This window comes from Fistularia commersonii, chromosome 1 (genome assembly GCF_037954325.1).
Source record: "Fistularia commersonii isolate RoL2024-O1a breed Wild chromosome 1, RoL_Fcom_v1.0, whole genome shotgun sequence".
NCBI lineage: Eukaryota > Metazoa > Chordata > Actinopteri > Syngnathiformes > Fistulariidae > Fistularia > Fistularia commersonii.
Genome location: NC_141284.1, coordinates 29,477,762 through 29,498,555, shown reverse-complemented (window position 1 = coordinate 29,498,555; position 20,794 = coordinate 29,477,762). Strand labels below are relative to the sequence as shown.

At 45.5% G+C, this 20,794-nt stretch overlaps 2 protein-coding genes across 4 annotated transcripts; both read left to right on the top strand.

Annotated features, from left to right (window-relative positions):
• Window positions 1-1,170: 1,170 nt before the first annotated feature.
• On the top strand, window positions 1,171-6,517 carry mavs (mitochondrial antiviral signaling protein). 3 transcript variants are annotated; one of them, XM_086159770.1, is made up of 5 exons: window positions 1,171-1,192; window positions 2,484-2,606; window positions 3,854-4,034; window positions 4,964-5,724; window positions 5,875-6,517. In XM_086159770.1, the coding sequence occupies exons 2-5, from the start codon at window positions 2,484-2,486 to the stop codon at window positions 6,361-6,363; spliced, it is 1,554 nt and encodes a 517-aa protein (XP_086015896.1). In that variant the 5' UTR covers window positions 1,171-1,192; the 3' UTR covers window positions 6,364-6,517. The 3 variants fall into 3 exon arrangements, with proteins under 3 accessions (XP_086015896.1, XP_086015905.1, XP_086015914.1); XM_086159779.1 differs by lacking the exon at window positions 1,171-1,192 and adding an exon at window positions 2,050-2,067; XM_086159788.1 differs by lacking the exon at window positions 1,171-1,192 and adding an exon at window positions 2,328-2,366.
• Window positions 6,518-10,885: 4,368 nt separating this feature from the next.
• On the top strand, window positions 10,886-20,696 carry pank2 (pantothenate kinase 2). The gene is made up of 7 exons (XM_086159747.1): window positions 10,886-11,239; window positions 11,844-12,196; window positions 13,209-13,462; window positions 17,086-17,262; window positions 17,784-17,907; window positions 19,248-19,373; window positions 19,456-20,696. The coding sequence occupies exons 1-7, from the start codon at window positions 11,026-11,028 to the stop codon at window positions 19,504-19,506; spliced, it is 1,299 nt and encodes a 432-aa protein (XP_086015873.1). The 5' UTR covers window positions 10,886-11,025; the 3' UTR covers window positions 19,507-20,696.
• Window positions 20,697-20,794: the final 98 nt, after the last annotated feature.

Sequence of the window (20,794 nt, the reverse complement as noted above, 5' to 3'; positions counted from 1 at the left end):
CCCTCACCTGTCTTCTGTCTGCAGCCTGCATTGTTTTACCGTGAAGACGAGGTCGTGACTGCAGAACGACAGAAGGTGCATATTGATGCGTTCCATGTTTCCGTTATTTCTTTAGATGACTGTTAAATTACATATGAAATACAGAGACGGTAGACTGGATTAAGATTAAAATATGTAAAAAATAGTTCATATAAATTAGGTCTGATAAATAGCAGGTTAAATCTGCCGCTTATAAAAATACATCGGCGCTTCCTTTCGGCACCGAAAAGACTTGAAAACGTAGAGTCGGAACAGGACGGATGGAGGATGACCGCCTTCACTGGCAGTGATTTCCATTGAGACAGAGAGACTTTTAAAGTGAAGAAAGATAAGGAAGACTTCTACAAGCAAGTTAGGGATGCTTCAGAAGGACTTCATTTAGAAGTAAAGGTAAGAGATAAAAACATTTTTTTACATGTGCTTTTTCTATGCTACAGTTTGTATATGTCAAGAATGCAGATATGATATTTTAAACAAAACGTGTCAACTTCTGCCAATAAAATGGTGTTAATGATGCCAATAAAAAGCTTCTCTGTAGGTTCATGTTTGTAAATCTGACTGATGACGTCATGACCCAGCAGCCATCAACGTCATCGATCAGTTGCATACCTCCAATATATCTGGTGACCAATAGAATTGATACCTCGAAGGCAGTAAAACAAATCGATCCCCTGACCTTCCATGGATGGTTTCTGAAATTATGGCATTCTAGATTGTTAGTTTCGGTTTTTTCTTTTTCTTTCATTTTTTTTAATCCAATTATCACTCATGTCTTTGAAATGTAAAAAAATCGTTCAAATGTTGTGGAAATACGAAGGCGCCTCTCGTGGTTGGAGTGACTTCTGATGTGCATCCAGAGCCGCGCAGCCGCGGCCTCCTTGCGGCGGATTAGGAGCGGGATTAGCGGCAGATGCAGGGCAGAAAACGCAAATCTAATCCCGCAGCGGATTCATTCCCGCGCAGAGCCGGCGGGGCTCAGGGCGCAGGCCCCGCCCCCGCCGAGCCCGCACCCGTTTCCATTGGTCGGCCGTTTTCATCGACGTCCGCGTCGACCAATGGGACGGCGGGACGCTCGGCAGATGTGCGTGAAAAGGCGGAGGCGCGCGAGCCGCCCCAGGTGAGCCTCGGAGCGCGAGCCCGAACCGCACGGAAGGTGAGTTTGTCGCAACGCGTTGCGTGGCTTCAACGCACGTCCACGGAAGAACGGACACCCACGCGTTTTCTGGCCAGTGGACGCGCAGCGCGGCATTTAGTTTCATGTCCCGACGTTTCGGGCTTGTTTCGCTTGTTTGTGTCGGTGTTCGAGACGTCATCACCTCTGACGCCTCGCAACTAAGTGTAGAAAAGGGGAAAAATGCCCGAATCGATGTTTCTTCCAAACACACAGTAAATGTGACGGTCCTCTTGGACAACCTTGTGTAGAAACGTGCTGTTGTGACCTGTTGCTTTGGAGGTCATTCTTGTAGCTCTGCTTCTTTGCCCTCTTGCCCTTGTGTCAAGGAGATCCTTCTCTCTCTCTTTCTCTCTCTCTCTTTCTTACTTTCTCTCTCTCTCTCTCTCTCTCTCTTTCTCTTTCTCTCTTTCTCTCTCTCTTTCTCTCTTTCTCTCTCTCTCTCTCTTTCTCTCTCTCTCTCTTTCTTTCTTTCTCTCTCTCTCTCTCTCTCTCTCTCTCTCTCTCTCTCTCTCTTGTCTTTCCTGCACACCTTCCTTCCTTTCCTGTTAATCTGCCATCATTTGAAACATGGCACACGTTTGAGCAACATTGTTCTGCTGAGGGATCCCCAGGTCTGCAGACCCACCAGGCAGGTTGCATGCGAGCTCAGGGCCATAAATATAAATATATAGGCCAGATAGTAAGAAGATGAGGGAGACTTTGCTCTCCAGCGCCTTCCCCTTGGAGTGTTTCCGCGTTCCGTCTTTCGCCGGCGGCGAACTCTAATCCTGCCGGGTGGTGACACGACATCCTGTGAGAAAGGTCCCGGCGGATGACAACAGATTGACGACAGATTAGTCCGCCCGCCTGTTTAGGTACAAACACAGCGAGGTGCGTCGAAGGAGAGGGTGACATTAGTGCTCCGCGACCTTTAGGAATACGCTGTCAAACCGGAGGCCATTGATAAGAGACAAGTCAAATCTGAGCTTTGGACGTGTCACTCTTTGTCATTTCTTAGAGGATTTCCTTTGTTGACATTGAATATAGATCGTCTTTCATTTCACCTGACTTCCCCTTTCTTTTTGACTGTTTTAATCCGGTGATAAACATCTCTATATCTGAGCGATACCCTCAGCCTTGCTTTGCACGGTTCAGCTCAGGATCCTTGTTGGCGGTGCGTCAGCGGAGGACTTCAGCCGAGTCGTAATGGCTAATCAGTAATAATAACGGCATTGTCGCCGTGTGCTCTACAAACATCTTGCCTTGTCATCTATTTTCCGTTTTTCCACAGATGTCATTCGCCGGCGACAGACTCTATAACGGTTACTTGCGGCGGAATATGCCGACCATTGTCAGCAAGGTGAAAGTGAGAGACATCGTGATCCATCTGCCGTGCCTAAATGCTCACGACAAGGTAGGTCTGATTTGAAACAAGAGCCGGAGCCGTTTGGCCTCCTGAAATATTGTTCTGGTCATAATTCAACCCATTTCAACCGCACTTTGGTCCGCTCACACCAACCCGCGAGGCGTTGTGTCGGGTCGGAGCACAGCCTCGGCGCGCAAGGCCGCGCTTTCAAGACTCCAAGCGTTTATCGTCACGTGTTCGCCGTAGAAACGGGTTTCCCTGGACAGTGAAATGCCTACTTTGCTGTGTAAACATTATTATAAATGTGACCCTAGAGACGAGTGTGCACAGTGCCATAGAACGGTGGCAGTGCAATAAGACGTTTGAGTGCAGCTTGGAGTGTAAGACGCAAAGTGCAGCTGTGAAGACGAGCGCCGCCGAAGCGGGCGGGAGACCTTACAAGAAGAACGAGCGTCAGCTGTTTATGAGTCACGGGACGAGACCGAAGAAAGGTTTAGACAGAAAAAGCCATTGTTGATTTGGAGACACGTTCTGCGGCCGTGTGACTCTTGGCTCCCCAAACACGTCCAATCAAAAGCTGTCTGGATGGTCGGGGGGAGGATCAGAAAGTGTCATTTTCACTTGAGCTCAGATGTCAGAGCAGCCGTCCCTCCATCAGAAGATGCTGCTTCCATCCTGGCCTCCTTCTTCTGCATGTCCAGGCGTCCTCAAGCAAGACTGTGAGCCCCAAGCTGGTCACGGTGCCTTGGCGAGCGCCTTGCCATTAGTGTGTGTGTGTGTGTGTGTGTGTGTGTGTGTGTGTGTGTGTGTGTGTGTGTGTGTGTACAATGCTTTGAAACTGGAAAGTGTGAAGATGCTTTTCAAAGTGGAGACTTTGATCATAAACGTACAAATAATGGACTGGTATTTTCAGCAGCCACGATGCTGTGTTATTGTGAAGAATTTTACCCCAATAATATCATTTTATGACGTATTTCATTGTTCTATTTCTTTTTGCCAAAATGGAGGAGATAACCTTCACAGTTGAGTTACTTTACAGAGGGAGTGCCGCAATGCCAGCCGGATCAATGTTTTATGAGACTGGCATTTAAACTGTCAATCGGGAGTCAATATTTAACGCGCCGCTGATGAATAATCGCGTTAACATTTCCTGGCTCTGGGCCTGAAACGCAGTTATTGTTTGTACAGACAAAACTACTTTTTAGTCTCACTTACTTTGTAAGGTGGATTTTATCACTTGGTCAATTTATCTTAGGATTTTTTTTTTGTTTTAATTTTTTGAAATTGCATTTTAGGAAACTATAGAGGCGAAAAGAGAGCAATATGGCAATTATGACGGCATGGTGCTCCTCCTGGACTGTCTGAGGAGGGGAGAAAACTGGCCCGAGGAGTTCATCCGGGCGCTGGAGGCATGTGAGCAGACAGCGCTGGCGGCGGAGATCAGGGCCGAGTACGAGTCCCTGAGGGGTTCGACCGGTAAGTCTTGGATTCTGGCATGGCTCTTCATTATAGTGCCTTGACTCGGTGCAATGAAAAATGACAATTATGAAAATACTGTCATGGCTGCTGCAATGAAAGTCAGATTTTTCATGCAGTTTTCAGTGCAGAGAAAGGGCTTTATTGCTTTTGTTTTCATTTGTGTTGCTTTGTCAGAGCTTATCAGGTGTTTCAGCAGCCAACAGAGGGCTCTCTTGTCTCTCTTGTTAGTCTTTTGCATACGGCCTCCCGTCTCCACACCAACAGTTTTCAGATGTGACAGTTAATTGGATGTAGATCCCGGTGTCAGTGTCACCGTGTTCAACGCAAAGTCTTCGATGAACACGCCAAGGTTGGCTGAGCTCCAGGCCATGTTAGCAACACATAGAAATCCAGGGTCTTATGTTGGAACGCGACAGACACTGAAGCGTCCTCACACATGACACAGACTGTGTGACTGTGTCAAATGGCCTCTTTAAATCATTTCACCGATTATCAGTCTGTGAAGAATTCTGCGTTCTGAACTTGAAATGGGTTTTGGCAAGCGAGAATAGAATAGAATAGAATAGAATAGAATATTCCTTTGGTGGCCCCACAGTGGTGGCATGTCAACCAATCATAGCAGAAAGTGGACAATGCAAGAAAAGTTATCAAAATAACTTGAATAAACAATAAACAGTGATAACCAAATCTATTTTCGTAACCAGCTCATGGGCATCAGACCTGCTGCTCTGTTGAGAATCAGTTTCATGCTGATTGTAAAACACTTTCAAACTTTGCACTTTTTAATCAGGGTCAAAGCTCGTTAGAGGATGGGGTTTTTTTATGACTAACATTTGCTGAAAAGTTGACAATCAATAGTTCCTTCATGGTTTAGCTTACAATGTCTAAATAGTTTTGACAATACAACGTGCCTTGCTTTGTCCTAGATCCCGAATCCAGCTCCCCTCCAGCGACTGTTGTCAGGGCACACGTCCATCCGCCGCCGTCCGCCGCTCCTTTCTTGGTTCCGGAAAGCGGTGACCGACCCGAAGCTGACGTCCTTCCGTCAGCTGAAGTGTCAGCTCCAGGAAAGCCAGCCTTGGCCAGGGCTGATAAATCCCCTCCGCCATCAGAAATTTCAGAAATCCCCCAGAGTTCAGCAGTCCAAGACCCCACAGAGGAGTCCTCACCTGAGCCTGCACCTGAACCTGCAGCTGAACCTGCATCTGAGCCTCTGCCGACCGCCGGGGCCGAAACAGAGCCTCCTACAGCCACACCTCCAACCTGGCCTGAGACGCCGCACCATCGAGCGACCGAACCCCCCTCACCAGCGAGCCAGAGGAGGGACCCCGAAGCGGAAGAAAACTCCGAAGCGGACACCGGGGATGATTTGGGAGATTCGGATTTGATTCCTCGGGACAACAGTTCTCCAGTCAGCTCTGATGGAGCTGCTTGGACCTTCTCTGCTGAAGAGCAGGTTAAAATAGAAGCTCAGATCCAGCCGGATCCTTCCACACCGCCGCCGGTTGAATCCACACCACCGCAGAGCCCCCTGCCCGCCGAGACAGCCTCGGATGAACCCCGTGGACTTTCTCCCTCCACACTGATCCCAGAGAAGCCTTCGGTCCAGGACGCGGTGCCTCCCCTGGAGGAACAGCTGGCCTCCGTCCTGCAGCCCGAAGAAACATTTGAACCTCCTGAAACAGGGGTGAGTTATTTTCTGGTTTTTGTTTTTGGATTTCCTTGCACTTTACTGACGAACGCTGGAAATGTTGTCTTCTCATCTGCGTCGAAACACTTTCCGTTGCTGCATTCTGGCTGTTATTACAAAATAAAATGGATTGGGATTCCCATACAGGTTGTAGGTGGAGCGTCAGTCGACCCGCTTCCGTGCGCAGATCTTGAGGAGGACATCTCCGAGTGCCGGGGCGAGCCTGACCGGCTCCCCGGCATCCAACCACAAAATCCTGAAGGTACCGCCGACCCTGTGAGCTGCATGGCGGCAGAGCCTCACGCGGTGGAACGCGTCGAATCAGCGGCGGGCCAGATCCCTTCTGGTTCCCCTGCCGACGACACAACGTGCACGGCTACAGCGCAACCACGGCAGGAGAACGGCGAAGCTCCGAACCACGATGAACCCGAGGACGACCGCGATGGGCCTGTTTGTGAGAGCTTGCAGGAGCTGCAAGGCGACACGCACGAAGCCGAGGAGCCATCTGTCCAGACGTCCATTCCACAGATTCAAATCAACGGCGATGTAGCCAAAGATCCCGCCCCGCTGCCCGCCACTGCCGGTACCCCCGTCAGATTTGATGAGCCCCTCCGGTGCACGCCGCCTCCCGCCTGAACCTCTGCAAGATGATACTGGAATGGAGTCAGTGCGGGATCCAAAGGAGAAGTTAGCGACGGCATCTAAAACAAAATACATTCTGACGGCTGCAGGAGTAGGCGCCTGTGCTCTGATGATGGCGTGGAGGTTGAAGAAGGGGATCTGATAGCGTTCAAGGAACAGAAGGTTTGGCTCCCATCCTTTTTTAAGCGTCTTGACTGCCTTATTGTAGTCCCTTGGCCACAATACAACTGGTCTGCGGTCTCCAGAGTGCTAGCCGACCTTGCAGAGGTTCCATCGTGTCACTGAGTTTTCATGAAATGTTTAGCTTTTCTTTTATGTACAATGAAGACGACACTCATGAGCAAGGTTTTCAGGGCGACGTTGCTTAGCGACAAGTGATTACTGCTTTTATTTTTGACGTCGTCATCGTTATTTTGGTATTACTCAGGTTGAAATGCTACTTTTTGTGTGTCAGTACTTTGTGTACTTTGTGCTGACTCTGTACCAAAGAATCGTGTCCTCCTAAACCCGGAGAACATGGCTTGCATGTTGCTTGTTGCAGCAAAATTGACGTCATAATTGTAAATAAAAATTGCGGCTTCCTGGATAGCTATGTTCCACTTGACCAAAATGTGAAAAATGTTTCACGTTATCTCTGAGCCATATAACAATTCTGCTCCTTTTTTTTCATTTTTCTGTTGGGGTTCCGGTTTTGGATCTTGTCTGGCGAAGGCATCGCTGCATCAGTCAGCGTCAGTAAGTCGAACCATCTCAGTGCTCCCAGCTGCCTACCCGTGTGTGTCGCTGACTTAATGTTGATCATAATGGCAGGTGAGCAAAGTTAAACGTTAAGACAGCTGTCAGGCTGGAAGTCACCGGCCTGAGTGTGAGCTCAACAGTCCCCGTTTGCAGGTAAAAGATCCAAAGCTCGGGGAAATTCTGTTTTGAATTTCATGAGAAGAGCCAGCATTGAAAGAAGCACCTGATGTAGAGGTTTTTGCTGATTTATAGAAGCGTTTCACACACGTCACGGCGGCGCAGCGGTTAGCGCCCTCGCCTCCCACAGGGATCCTTTCTGTGTGGAGCTTGCATGTTTTCCAAAAACATGCAGAAGGTTAATTGGGAAAAAAACATTGTTCTTTTGTGTGAATGTTTGTTTGTCTCCAGGGTCCAGGGTCTCACCCAGTGACAGCTGGGATAGGCTCCGGCACCCCTGGGACCTTAAGTGTTGGATAATGAGTGAATAGATTACAGTATTTTTCAATACTGTAGCCCACATTTTTAGCAACTTGCAGAAGCTTCAAATCTTTCCTCCCGTTGAATGACACATTTTTGTGTAGATTGAAGATGCAGACATTCATTCAAGGGGTGAAGAGGAAAACTGCTTCCTCTATAATGTAAGACAAAAAAGGGTAAAGTAAGAATATATCTGAAAAAAATGTACTTTGACTTGATTGTAAAGCTAATATTCGCCTGCACAGATGTCCTTCTTGTCTGTACGATTGACATCAGCTGGTTGTATGATTTAATGATTTCCTCAGCTTAAGAATAGGCAACATGGATGAAGACAAGTCATTTAGTAATTTTTCATAGAGAAGTACTTTTACGATCCGATATTCAAAACTGACGTGTGGCCGGCAAACTGATATCGGCATCAGCTCCGTCGTCCGGTAGGTTAGGATGCACGTGCAATGACTTTATTTATAGACGACAGAAACGTTGAATGTTCACTTGTTTGATAAGCACTTGGAGGAAGAAGTTGCCAGCTGCTGTCCACTGAATATTGGTACATTAACCAGCTGAGCTTTAGTGGATGTGGACTGTGAAACGTGTTGTGTCTCTTGGTGTGAGTAGCAATTTCTGTATTTATTTGACTTAAATCTTCATATAACTAAATTAAATTGTGTATTTAATCAAGATACTTAAAACATGGTGAAAGCCCTATGGCTAGAGCCATATTTTGATGTTTTAGAGCCAGTAATCTTTTGAAGTAACACATAACTTGTAGGACATATTTACTATAAGACGTTTATTCCATCACTTCAGAAAGATCACATCCCTTCATTGTGACCACCTCATAGTTTCCATCAGAGATGTTGGAACCGATGAAGAACTTCTTTAACCATTAGAGGGTGCTGATCGGGTCGTTCATCACAAACGTGATCTAATGAGAAATACAATACCAATGTGTTTACCTCCGATTAGGTCGATGTTAAAAAAAGGAGAATTTAAAGTAGTCCGTCTAAAATTGACAGAAAAGACAGACATTACCTTTTCATGTAATCAGGCACATATAAAAAGTGAATAATAATAATAAAAGTAATGCCACTTGGTAGCGGGAGGAAAAACTAAATGTTATCAATGAACATGTTGAAATATGGCATGAAAAAACAATATATGGAGGAGCACCTTTTCGATATGGATGTGTGTCGTTCTGCTCAGGTTATGCAATGTACATATTGAAGGGGGAAAAGAATATCACTATTGAGGAGCACTTTTACTGTTTTGGAGATGCTAAGGAGAGCAAATATGGCGTGTCAGATATAATCACAAAGAAACCCCCACGTGTTTCCAGCATTGTGAGGAATTCCACCCCAAGCTAATTTGGCATTTATTTCTTTTGACTTTCAGTTTTGTGTCTTTTTGACTCTCATTTTGAATATTTTTTTGTCTTGCCAATTTTTGGAATTCTTTGACACTCATTTTGAAAACAATACTTTAAAGTTGCATGCTGAGAGGGATCAGCAAACTAGCACAAAATAAAGATAGGATATAAAAATTCTAAATGCAATATTTCAGTTGTATTTATATATTGTACTTCTGGCAGTCTATTGGCCGCCGCCCCTACGAGTGACATTAAAAAAACAATACGCATAGAAGATTTTAATGTGTTTGTGCTTGGTCCTGTGTGTGATACTGTTTGTCCGTAGGCTGCAAGAGGTCTTGATGTGATAGGGTGAGAGATTTCATGTTGGTAATATTTTCCAAACAAGACAAGACAGAAAAAAAGATTTCGTACATCCACGGACAGGTTCTCCTCACTGTCCGCTTTATTCACATCTTTGTGCTATGTTTCTAGCTATGCAAACAACGGTTTCATCAATAAACGTACTATTGTAAAACTACAGATACTAAGTGTTTCATTGTGTGCAGTGTTGCTTTTATCATATTGTTGGGACACATCGAACAAAACAAACCTATGTGGCACATAGCGCATTCCCTAAGCTATTTTTGATGCTGCTTAACCATCCTCTTTATGCAGACTATCTTACCAATATGAAAACCTAGTGCTTAACTGTTGATGTAAGATGTCAACACTGTTAACGTTACTTTCATTGTTGTCGCGTAAAATACGGTTTTAAGAAACTGACACATCACCTATTGAGACATATGAAGCATTATAAATACGAGTTCCTATGTGTTTCAACGTAGTTTTCTAGAATAATGATAATCAATTGAGAGTAAAGATAGGCTCCAGCACCGCCATGACCATAGGTGCAGGATACGCAGAACAGTTCACGAATAAATAAGTACTTTTAAAAAGACTCGAAAAACAGCATGCAGCTCACATAACGGAAACAAGGGCAAAACATATATCTGAGTAGATCTTGGTGTTCTTTGCTTTTATACAGTATCGGACTGTCAATGCCTTTTGAAATATTTGTGTGACAAAAATCCAAATATTTGCCGGGGATCATGTGTTGCAATTCACGTGATATACCATGTTTGTGATTCAAACCATCCACTGTAATTCAACAACAATCCACTGTTACTGTATACAAATAGTAATTAATGCCAATTTTAGGATTTGGCAAGTTACTCACAAATACTCCTTGTAGTAGATCTGGTGATGCAGTGGACCAAAGGGGAAGCTGTGATGTCACGTTGGGGAAGCACTGGAAAGAGGAATTACAGCAAGCGAAGGGCGCGGTTATGGTGTCATAAAGGGAAAGATCGGTGTGATGTCGGTGTGTGCGGACGCTGGGCAGGTGTCAGTGTGTGCAGATGTCTGTGTGTGCAGGTGTTTGTGTGTGCAGGTGCTTGCGTGTGCAGGTGTTTGTGTGTGCAGATGTCTGTGTGTGCGGACGCTGGGCAGCTGTCTGTGTGTGCAGATGTTTGTGCATGCAGATATTTATGTGCGTAGATGCCTGTGTGCAGATATTTGTGTGTGCAGATGTTTGTGTGTGCAGGTGTTTGTGTGTGCATATGTGTGTGTGTGCAGGTGTTTGAGTGTGCAGGTGTTTGTGCGTTTAGATGCCTGTATGCAGATGTCTGTGTCTGCAGATGTTTGTGTCTTCAGATGTCTTTGTGTGCAGATGTTTGTGTGTGCAAGTGTTTGTGTGTGCATATGTTTGTGTTTGCTTATGTGTGTGTGTGCGTGAGAAGCCACGGGCTTCGCCGTCAGCGCGCACAAAGTAAATGTTCCGTTTGTCGGCCTCGCATTCTGATTGGTTTTGAGGCCCGTCAATCAAGTGCTATTTCCGCCTTTCCCGAGCTGATATAAAGGCCGCGCCGCTCGTACAATCACAGCCATTTATCTGCTCAGCGTTTCTTCTTTGTTTTCTTCTTCTTTTCCTTTTATTTCGCCGCCGGAGCTCAACGGCCGCCTGAACTATTGACGTATGTCGCCTGTTCAGCCATCGACTAGCGCATTTATGTAGCCATTTGGTGATTTAAATGGCGTTCAACGGCCACCATCGCGACGATGGGATCGCGGACGAAGACGAAACCCCCACGAAGCAGCCGCGCTCGGCCAAGGAGCTGCCCGGCTCCGCCCGGAGCGACGCCGGCAGCGAGGCGGCCGCGGCCGCCGGGAGAAGCGCCAGCGACGGCCGGAGCTCCTACGCGACGGCGAGGCTTCGCAACGACTCGGGGAAGAAGGCGAGGCCGCGTAGGTGTTCCGACCCGCTCGCCCGGGTTCCGTGTATTTCCTGGGGAGGAACCGTTGCGCGGCCGCAGGCGCTCCCCGGGGACGGTTGAGCCTTAAAACAACGTGCATTTATTTACAACACAGAATTCTTAACGCCGTGTTTTGCACTACAACGAGTTTATTTCGAGCGGTGCAAAGCAACAGCGGCGGGATTTAGTGTCAGTAAATAGTCGGAACCTGTCAGGCAACAAGATGGCGTTCTCGGTACACACTGGGTACACACTGTTCTGCTGCTCCTCCGGGGGAAGAAGCTGCAGCCTCCCCCCAAACACCCTGACACTCGCCCGGTGCAGGAGCTCCAGAGGTCCGCCCTGGAAGCCAGCCTTCCCGGTCGGATGCTCGGCTCCTCCCGGCGTGTCCGAGTGTTGCTGAGCACCGCGCTGAAGCCCTCGCTGCTCCCCTGCAGCTCACGTTCATCCATGATGGCTTCTCTGCAGAGAACCAGTTTACCCACAGGGATTGACAAAGAAAAATATTATTATTATAATTATCATCATCATTAGACCGCACATGATCTGGTCACGGTGAAGATGTAGACGATCCTGTGTTTTCTGTGGTCATGCAGCTTTTCCATGGTTTGGGATGGACATTGGAGGCACTCTGGTGAAGCTGGTGTACTTTGAGCCCAAAGATATCACTGCAGAGGAGGAGCAGGAAGAAGTGGAGAACTTGAAGAGCATCCGCCGCTACCTGACCTCTAACACCGCCTACGGCAGGACGGGCATTCGGGACGTTCACCTGGAGCTGCAGGACCTGACGCTGTGCGGCCGGACCGGCAACCTGCACTTCATCCGCTTCCCCACGCACGACCTGCCCGCCTTCCTGCAAATGGGTCGCAACAAGCACTTCTCCAGCCTCCACACCACGCTGTGTGCCACTGGAGGGGGCGCGTACAAATTTGAGGCCGATTTCCGCACGGTGGGTATGCTGCCGATGGCCAGGAAGATCTTTGTGCCCCAAAAATGATGATATTATTTAAGATGAACCTTTTTTGGTTTTCACGTGTCGGCTGTCGATCCATTAAATCGAGTATGAAGCATCACTCAATGACTGAACGTCAACAAATTGCTTTTGAAAGAAATTGCAAGACATAAATTCAGAATTGGTGCAGAACCACCCGACGGCGATGAAATTATCAGTCTTCTCTTCTCCGCGCTGCACAACACTGTTCATATTTCTAATGTTTACACTATCATTTCTTATCAACACACATCTAAATGCACTGCGGTCAGCAAAGTGGGAATTTCACCGTGCCGGGAAACGCGTTCGTGCGCATGAGACAATAAACAGAAGCAGAACATCCTTGAGAAATGTGATCGACCCAATGACTACATGAATTAGACGGATCACGTTACTGATGAATGCTCATTCATTTTGCCCAAGATGCCTTGTTTATTTATATTTATGTGTAGTTTTTATTCAAGCATACAGTGTATATACCCTTTATACCTTTTTCTTGTAGACCCCAGCCACTGGTCTTGTACTTAAAACCTTAAAACACTTGATAGCCTAAACCTTGACAATTTACATTTTATTGTATTTCTTATTCTCCCTCCTTCCTACTATTATCTATTACTGTTATGTTTTTGCTTGAAACTCTGGCACAACAATTTCCTTCGGGATAAATAAAGTTGTTCTCGTCTCATCTTACATTCCTCATACTGGGAGGATTTGATTAAAAGATTGTTTAGTTACGGCACCTTTGCTAATTTCAGCCACAAAAAACAACTATTGTCAAATGTCCACATCTCAGTCACGGGAGGGTGTGTTGTTGGATATTGCTGTTTTGTTTTTGTTTTTTTTACAGTGAGGCCCATGGAATCGTAATGAGGCTTCCTGTCTCCACGCTCCTCCCTCGCAGTTTCCTGCCTCTGTTTTCCCAATAAGTCTTCTCATTGATATTGTCCTCTCTCTCTCTCTCAACCCAAAGATGGCCGAGTTGCAGCTTCACAAGCTGGACGAGCTGGACTGCTTGATCCGCGGTGTGTTGTACATTGACTCCGTGGTGTCTAGCGGCCCCTCGGAGTGCTACTACTTTGAGAACCCCACGGACCCGGACCACTGCGTCCAGAGGCCCTACACACTGGAGAACCCCTACCCACTGCTGCTGGTCAACATTGGGTCTGGCGTCAGCATCCTTGCTGTCTATTCTGAAAACAACTACAAACGAGTAACTGGGACCAGGTAACAACATGTGTGTGTTTGTGTGTATTATGAATGAATGTGAAATAACCATTTTTCACCCACATGTAATGTGGTTTTTATTTTTTTATTCATGTTTAGATGTATACGCTTCACATTATATCAAAGATGTTGTGATGTCAGAACAGGTGCAGGGAATTATATTTTTGTCTATTGATCATTTTATGCCTATGATTTTAGAATCATCTCAAGACAAATATGTTCTGATTTTAAAAAAATATATAAATATACACTGTTTTGCTGATTTACTGCTCATTGTTATTCCTCCATCACCTTTTTTGTAAATCGTGAGAAAATGCCATACTTACTGTTTGAAACTTCTTACACAAACTAAAAACTAGCAGGATGTTCAGGGAAATTATAAAGAATAAGGAAAGTCCATAAAACTCAGTGACAAATTATATTATTTTCAGGAAAAGGACCAGAAAGGTATGATTAAACTTGCATTGTTTTTTGTTTGTTTTTTTTTAAACAATTTAAAACGTGCACTTTATTTTAGTAATGCTGTTTGAAATTCCTTTTACCTAAAGGTTTGGGTTGTTAGGAAACCTTGTTTCTATAAGACAAATATTCAAAAAAAGTAGATCCTTCATAGGCGTAGGACATTTGAATCACGGGTAATAAATACAGTTATACCAAGGCTATATATGCCCTTGTTGTACCCTTAATGGAACGAAAACAACATACCAGAGGCTGAAAATGACATTTTACCATTTCATGGACAATCTTAGCTCATTTTGATTTTGATGGCCGCACATTAAGAAGTTGAAAACAGGATTTTTTTTTTGTTTTTTGTTTTTTTACATTTTATAGCATCCTCTCCTCTTGAACTATAAATGTGTGGGAAGGGAGGAGACCTGTTGCTGGAGTTGTCGGAGAGGACTGTTGTCCTGTTCTTGTCTGATGCAGAATTGTAGCTTCTCTGTCCCTGAGTGGTCTTTATGATGCACCGATGTTTTCTATTGGTGAGAGGTCTGGACTTCAGGCAGGAAAGTTCAGCACCTGGACTGTTGTCATGCAAAGCCATGCTGTTGTAATGGATGTCTGCAGCACGCGTGGCTCTAAAGCGTCGATGGGCTTTTCAGTGTTGGCTTGACATGTGTGAGCTGGCCGGGCCGTAGGCGTAGTATTGGAGCCCCAGACCTGTTGGAGTTGTAGGCATCTGAGCTGGGGGGTCATGACAAGCTGTATGATCCCTCTCCTTTGCTGTGGGCAGGACACGGCGTCAGTGATTTCCAAAAAGAATTCCATATCGAGTCATCGGACCACAGGACAGGCGTCCATTTTGAATGAGCTTTGGCCTGGAGTAGACGAGACGTTTTGTCTTCTTTGCATAATAAAGATTTCACCTGCATGGCAAATGGTTTTCTGAGCCCACATGTGATTTCCAGCTGAGAAGCTTGTCTGTTTTTTAAAGCAGTGCCACTAAAAGGGCCCGAAGATCACGAGCATCAAGTTCTGACCTTTGCGTTTGTCCCTTGCGAAAAGAGACGCTCCCCGATTCTCCAGTCTTGGTGATATATAAGAATAAGAACAACTTTATTTATCCCGAAGGAAATTGTAGTTGGTGAGATTTTTAGAGTCTTTGCAGTTTTACGTTGAGTAACATTTCCCTGGAATTTTGTAAAATTTCTAAATTTTGGTTTATCACAGATTGGTGAATCTTTGCTCATGTTTACAGCTGAGAGGCTTTGTCGCTGAAATCATCCTTTTATACCCTGAGAGGGCGTCACCTGCTGCCAGTTAATATAATTAGTTGGCAAATGATCCTTCAGTTGTTTTTGATTTGTGCCAATTACCTCTCCTGCCTTCTCTGGCCGCTGCCGTCCAAATGAGTCAACGTTTTTCATGTTTCAGTATCTGATATGTTGTTTATGTTCTATAGGAAATAAAGTAAAATACATCGTACCAACATTTTAGAATTTGGCCTGTATTTTGGGGGGGGGGACATTTCAGAAATAAATGTCCTTCAACCGAGATGCGGTTTCTGTGTGTACGATGATGACACAGTTGAAGAAGTGGCTAAAACCCCTCCCATCCATTTGTTTGCTCACACCAAACCTCCCAACCTTGGATTGAACTCTGGAATTCCTCTGACTACCGGAGGGATCCTTCATTCTGGGCCTTCTGCTCATGTTAATGACAATGTTCCTCGACGGCCTACAGACGTCGGAAACCTCAGGAAGCCAGTAGAAGAACTCTGCTTTTTTTTGTGCTGGGCTAGTTTCCTTTCATAGATGGTTTGTTGGTGTTTACATTCATCTGCTTCAGATATGGATCCTTTTCTTTTCAGCTGGTGCCAAAGCAAACCTGCCTCCATCTCACCCCACTCTCTGCATCCTCTTCTCTCACACTCACTGTTGCTACATCCGTAAATCTCTTAGGTCTTCCTTTAGGCCTCTAGAATCTTTCTTTCAATGTAAACTAAATGTCAACTTTTCAATTTGCACAGGCAATTAAAACTGCAAATAGTCTTTTTATTTGCAGGTATTCTTATATTCGGCGGTATTTCATGGTTGTTAGACGAGTTTGAGCGCTGTAGTGCAATGGCAAGGAGCATCATGCAATGGCAACTTAATGCTGTGCTTGAATGATTACATTTCAATTTGCATGTTTGAGTGTGCAAATTGTAAAAGGTGCAAGTTCGAATGTAAAGAGTCCAGTACAGACAATTGTCGGGAGGCTGTCCATGTTTGCAAACTCCTGACAGAGTCTAATGGCAGCAGGATGGAATGAGTTCTTCAGACTCTATATTTGATATATTTCACACTTCTGTGGATCCGGCCTGAGGGTGGAGGAGCGAACGGTCCGTGTTGCGGCGCCTGCGGACATTCGCTGTACTTTATCAGCCTTCTCAAAGCAAATCCTCTTCCTCTGCATAAAAGCGTACTGCTGCTCGTGGCGTTTATCTGCGCCGCCGGTCTGGTGCGTACTGCACTTTCCAAGAACCTCTTCATAAAGGCCTCTCATGCTTCCAGACATGGGCCAGTGAAGACTGGCTGCTCTCCCCCTCGGGGCTGCATTTGCTCAACATGATCTTGAGCTGATTGGTTTGAAATGGCACACGATCGGCAGGTTGGCACTCCTTCAGCCTCCGGTGGTGGGTTGGAGTCCTTGAAAGGGTGTGGATGGAGCTGAATAGAACTGGTATTTATCAAGGCTTTGTTGGACGTCTTAACGTGGAATCGTAACAGGAGCCTTCTGATGTCTGCTATTGGCCTTCCAGTTATTTTAGCTTTGACTGCAAGAAGGAGCTGTCAAATCAAAAACCTCCGTTTTGTCTTCCGAAGAGAGAAACGTTGCAACAGCCGCCACATCGGTCACCTTAGTACCATTACATTTAAGTAAATAGAAGGTATTAATATATAAATAGATGTCTGCGATCTTCCAACCGGTAGAAGTCGGACCGTCCTTTTCCAAGGATGTCTGTCCCGGTTGCTAGTTTACTATTAATAAATTGATACACCAGCTTAGTATGATGGCAGAGATTTAAAGGGTGTATTTACTCTGGATTTCAAACGTGTCACGTTGGTAGCAGAACTGGCAAACTGTTTTGAAGTTTATTCTAACTTTTCTGCATCTTTTGTATGGGTGGCCATCGGCAGCCTCGGAGGTGGAACCTTCCTGGGCCTGAGCTGTTTGCTGACCGGCTGCTCCACCTTCGAAGAAGCCCTAGAAATGGCGTCTCGGGGCGAAAGCACCCGCGTGGACAAGTTGGTGCGGGACATCTACGGGGGAGACTACGAGCGCTTCGGTCTGCCGGGTTGGGCCGTGGCCTCCAGGTACGGGACGTGGCCTGAATTCTGTCTGAAACGGGCAAAGAGCATGATTTGTTGTGCGTCCCAGTCACCAGGTTCACCGCAAACAGATGCAAAAATGATGGCAAACCATCGTGGCTAATTAGTTTTGATTTGAAAATCTATATCTGGACAAATACTAATAAAATCCAAGATGTTTTAAGACAAAAATCTTTTTGTTCTTTTAAGGTTACATTTTTTTCACACAAAACTAGGATAGAGATAATGTGAAGAACCATGTTAGTAATTGGCCTTAAAGTATAACAGTTAGTGTTATTTGAAAGCCGAGCAACATATAAATGACAATTACAAAAATATGAGTGTTCATGTTATGTCACCCTCAGCTTTTAAGTCGTTGCAAAGAGGGACCAAATAAGAATTTGCAGATAAAACCGTTACCACTCCAGATTATTGGTGGTTTGTAAATAATCTGTCACCCTTGTGCGTGTGTGTGTGTGTGTGTGTGTGTGTGTTCAGTGACACAACAATTCCTTTTGGTTTGCTAGTTTTGGGAACATGATGTCCAAAGAGAAGAGAGAGTCTGTCTCCAAAGAGGACCTGGCCCGAGCCACTCTGGTCACCATCACCAACAACATCGGCTCCATCACCAGGATGTGCGCTCTCAACGAGGTGGGTGAACGTACCCGGTGGCTTGAACGGACAAGATGACTTTCTCACTGGACCGTCAGGACACAAACACAGTTTTATATGTTCTACTTATTCTCTCATCATGAAGGAAGAATGTTATTGGGATTCAATTTTCTCAAATCAACCTTTACAAAATATCAAATCCTCCCTTTTACATCAAATCCTATTTTTTTACCAACAGATGGGGTTTTAGTTTTAAATATTTAATTCTCCAAGTGTTTCCATTTCAGTAAAATCCTACATCTGGATCAATGCAATCATGTTTGTAGTAAAATATACTGTATATATATTTTATTACAAACATGATCGTATGTGGAGTTTTCATGTTAAAGTAAGATAATACTTTATTGATCCCCTTTGGAAGTTTGAGTTGTCCCTCTGCCTGCGTGGGTTTCCTATGGATTCTCACTTTTCCTCCCACAATCCAAAACCATAAGTTACATTACATTACATTTTGCTTTTATCCAAAGCAACTTACAATAGAGGACATAAGCACTGCAAATAACAAGTTCAGTTGACGTTCACATATCTGCCATTTTGACCGAGAGAATGAATGTTTTTTTTGTCTATATATGTAGTCCTGCAGCCGGTTCAGGGTGTACCCTGCCTCTCGACAGCTAGATAGCCTCCAGCATCGCCGTGACGTCGAGTGCAGGATAAGCGGTAGATTTAGAATGAATATTTTTGTTTTTTACAGTTTTTCCCCCTCAAGTTTTGTTCTAAATGTCAGTTTTGGCCTCGAGGCCGAGGAGCCCCGTTCTGTGTGAGCTTGATTCATCGAGGCTGCTGCCTCTGTAACAGGAGACAGAAAATGATGCCGCAGAGCAGAAAGGCTTCTCCCAAACCCACGGCTGCTACGGAGTCCATTGCAATGATGTAACGACGATAATAATTGTGATGAATAATCGTAATGATAAAAGATAAAAGAACAGTTGTCTGGCGGAGATGAAACTCTGTTCCCTCTGTGTTCAGCCTCTTTACGGTGCTGCCTTGTGGCGTTCTTGATCAAGCAGCATTGTACAGGGCTATGAAGGCGGAGAGGACATTTGCTGCACATCTCACATCCCCAGCATGGAAAAGTTAGTTTTAAAAGAGTCATTTAATGGCCATAATGTGGAAGAACGGATAGGAAGCGAGTCCATGTGTTCTCCCGAGCCTTCCTGGGTTTTGTCCATCCTTCCTCCCACAGGTCAGAAGATGATGAGCCCGGCGACGTCTTGTCCAGGTTCAAGCCTGTCTCGAAGCGTCACCCCTCTGTGTGCTCGCTAAAAGCTTCAGCTAATGAATGACCTTTTATTTTTTACTTTTTTCCTTCTGCGCAGAACATTGAGAGGGTGGTGTTTGTGGGTAACTTCCTGAGAGTGAACACCCTCTCCATGAAGCTGCTGGCGTACGCCATGGACTACTGGTCCAAAGGTCAGCTCAAAGCCCTTTTCCTGCGCCATGAGGTGAGCAGCTCTGTCCTCCGGGGAATCGGACGAGTCCTGGATGATTGCCGTCTTCTAACAGCTCGACTTGTTTTTCCTTTAGGGTTACTTCGGAGCGGTAGGGGCGCTGCTGGAGCTTCTGCATCCATCCTAGTCCCTCCGTCTTCTACCCAGAGAAGCACTTGTCGATCTGCTGCAAAGACTAGTGGCACTTTAGACGGCCGGGGTATGAATTCCTGAACACATGCCCGCTTGCTCATGGAGGACGGTGTCTCGCCAGCGACGCGATTCTGTCTGAAACACCTCACGCTTCACCGTGGTTGCCTGAAACACTTGTTTAAAAAACAAACAAACAAACAAACAAAAACAATCACTTCTCTTCTGACCTGGACTACACTTTGCCATCTTTGGAGGTCAGGATTTCCTTTTAACAATTTTTTCTAGATTGGTTTACTTTCTTTGGTTCCAGATGGATGAAGATATTTTAGAGGTGGAAAAGAACAAGTGCACAATATCACTACAGTGTCATCGTATTGTTGTGTAGAACATTTTATACATGCATCTTGCAGAACTATTGCAATGGCTTTTACAAAACAACAACCTTCCAGTGCGTACGAGGAACAAAATATCAGGTATGCGGTTGTCGGAGAGTCTGGAACACAGGGAACGGAGCATCTCCTGACCAACGACAGTAACGTTGTACGGGTAAACGTTAGCGTGGCGTCGCGGCTCATCGCCCGTCGCAGCAGGCGGGCGGGAACGGGAGCCAATCTGGTCCCGCTGAAGTCAAAGCCGGATCATTTTACTGTTGAATGAGAACTTGAAATAACGGTATTTCATGGAAGTACAAAGTGAACCAGTATTTGTTTTGTTGTGTGTGTGACGTGAAGCGTGTCTGTCAGTGGGTCAACTCATGGAACGCCACAGTGTGTTACTGCGAGGCAGGAGCAGAGAGATCCATGCTTGGACCTGGAGGCCAAGACACAGAAAGGAGAGAACTGGCCAGATAATAAGTTAAAGACATGCGTTTGTTGTTTCATCGGCCCGGAACAGAAACCCTGGAGGAAAGAGACAGAGAGAGAGAGAGAATGAGCTCCACCTTCTCGACCTCGACCCTTGACCTTTGACCCGCTGCATGGCTTTGCTGCGTCCATCTAAATGACCAAAAGTGGTTTGTGCGTCACACAATCCTTTATCTCTCGGTTGAAAACCAAACACTGAAACTTTCTCTCGGTTGCCACTTGTTTTGTTTTGTTTTTTTTTTCAATTTCATTTTTAGGTGTTCAATTGTCTGTCGTGCAGCAAATAATACATTTGAGTGTCTTCTATTGACTTCTGAGTTTCCACACTGGACCTTCTTTTTCTGTTCATCCGAGTGACTCGGTGGAGAAAATGCAGACGTTTTTACGGAGGATCTGAGCGTTCCAACGGCAGAATGTGAT

Excerpts from the sequence above, each read along its gene's own strand:
- mavs (XM_086159770.1), top strand. The coding sequence starts at position 2,484 with ATGTCATTCGCCGGCGACAGACTCTATAACGGTTACTTGCGGCGGAAT. Across the intron at positions 2,607-3,853 it reads GCCTAAATGCTCACGACAAG|GAAACTATAGAGGCGAAAAG; the intron begins GTAGGTCTGATT and ends ATTGCATTTTAG. Across the intron at positions 5,725-5,874 it reads TTGAACCTCCTGAAACAGGG|GTTGTAGGTGGAGCGTCAGT; the intron begins GTGAGTTATTTT and ends ATTCCCATACAG.
- pank2 (XM_086159747.1), top strand. The coding sequence starts at position 11,026 with ATGGCGTTCAACGGCCACCATCGCGACGATGGGATCGCGGACGAAGAC. Across the intron at positions 17,263-17,783 it reads GGTTGGGCCGTGGCCTCCAG|TTTTGGGAACATGATGTCCA; the intron begins GTACGGGACGTG and ends TTGGTTTGCTAG. Across the intron at positions 17,908-19,247 it reads GGATGTGCGCTCTCAACGAG|AACATTGAGAGGGTGGTGTT; the intron begins GTGGGTGAACGT and ends CCTTCTGCGCAG.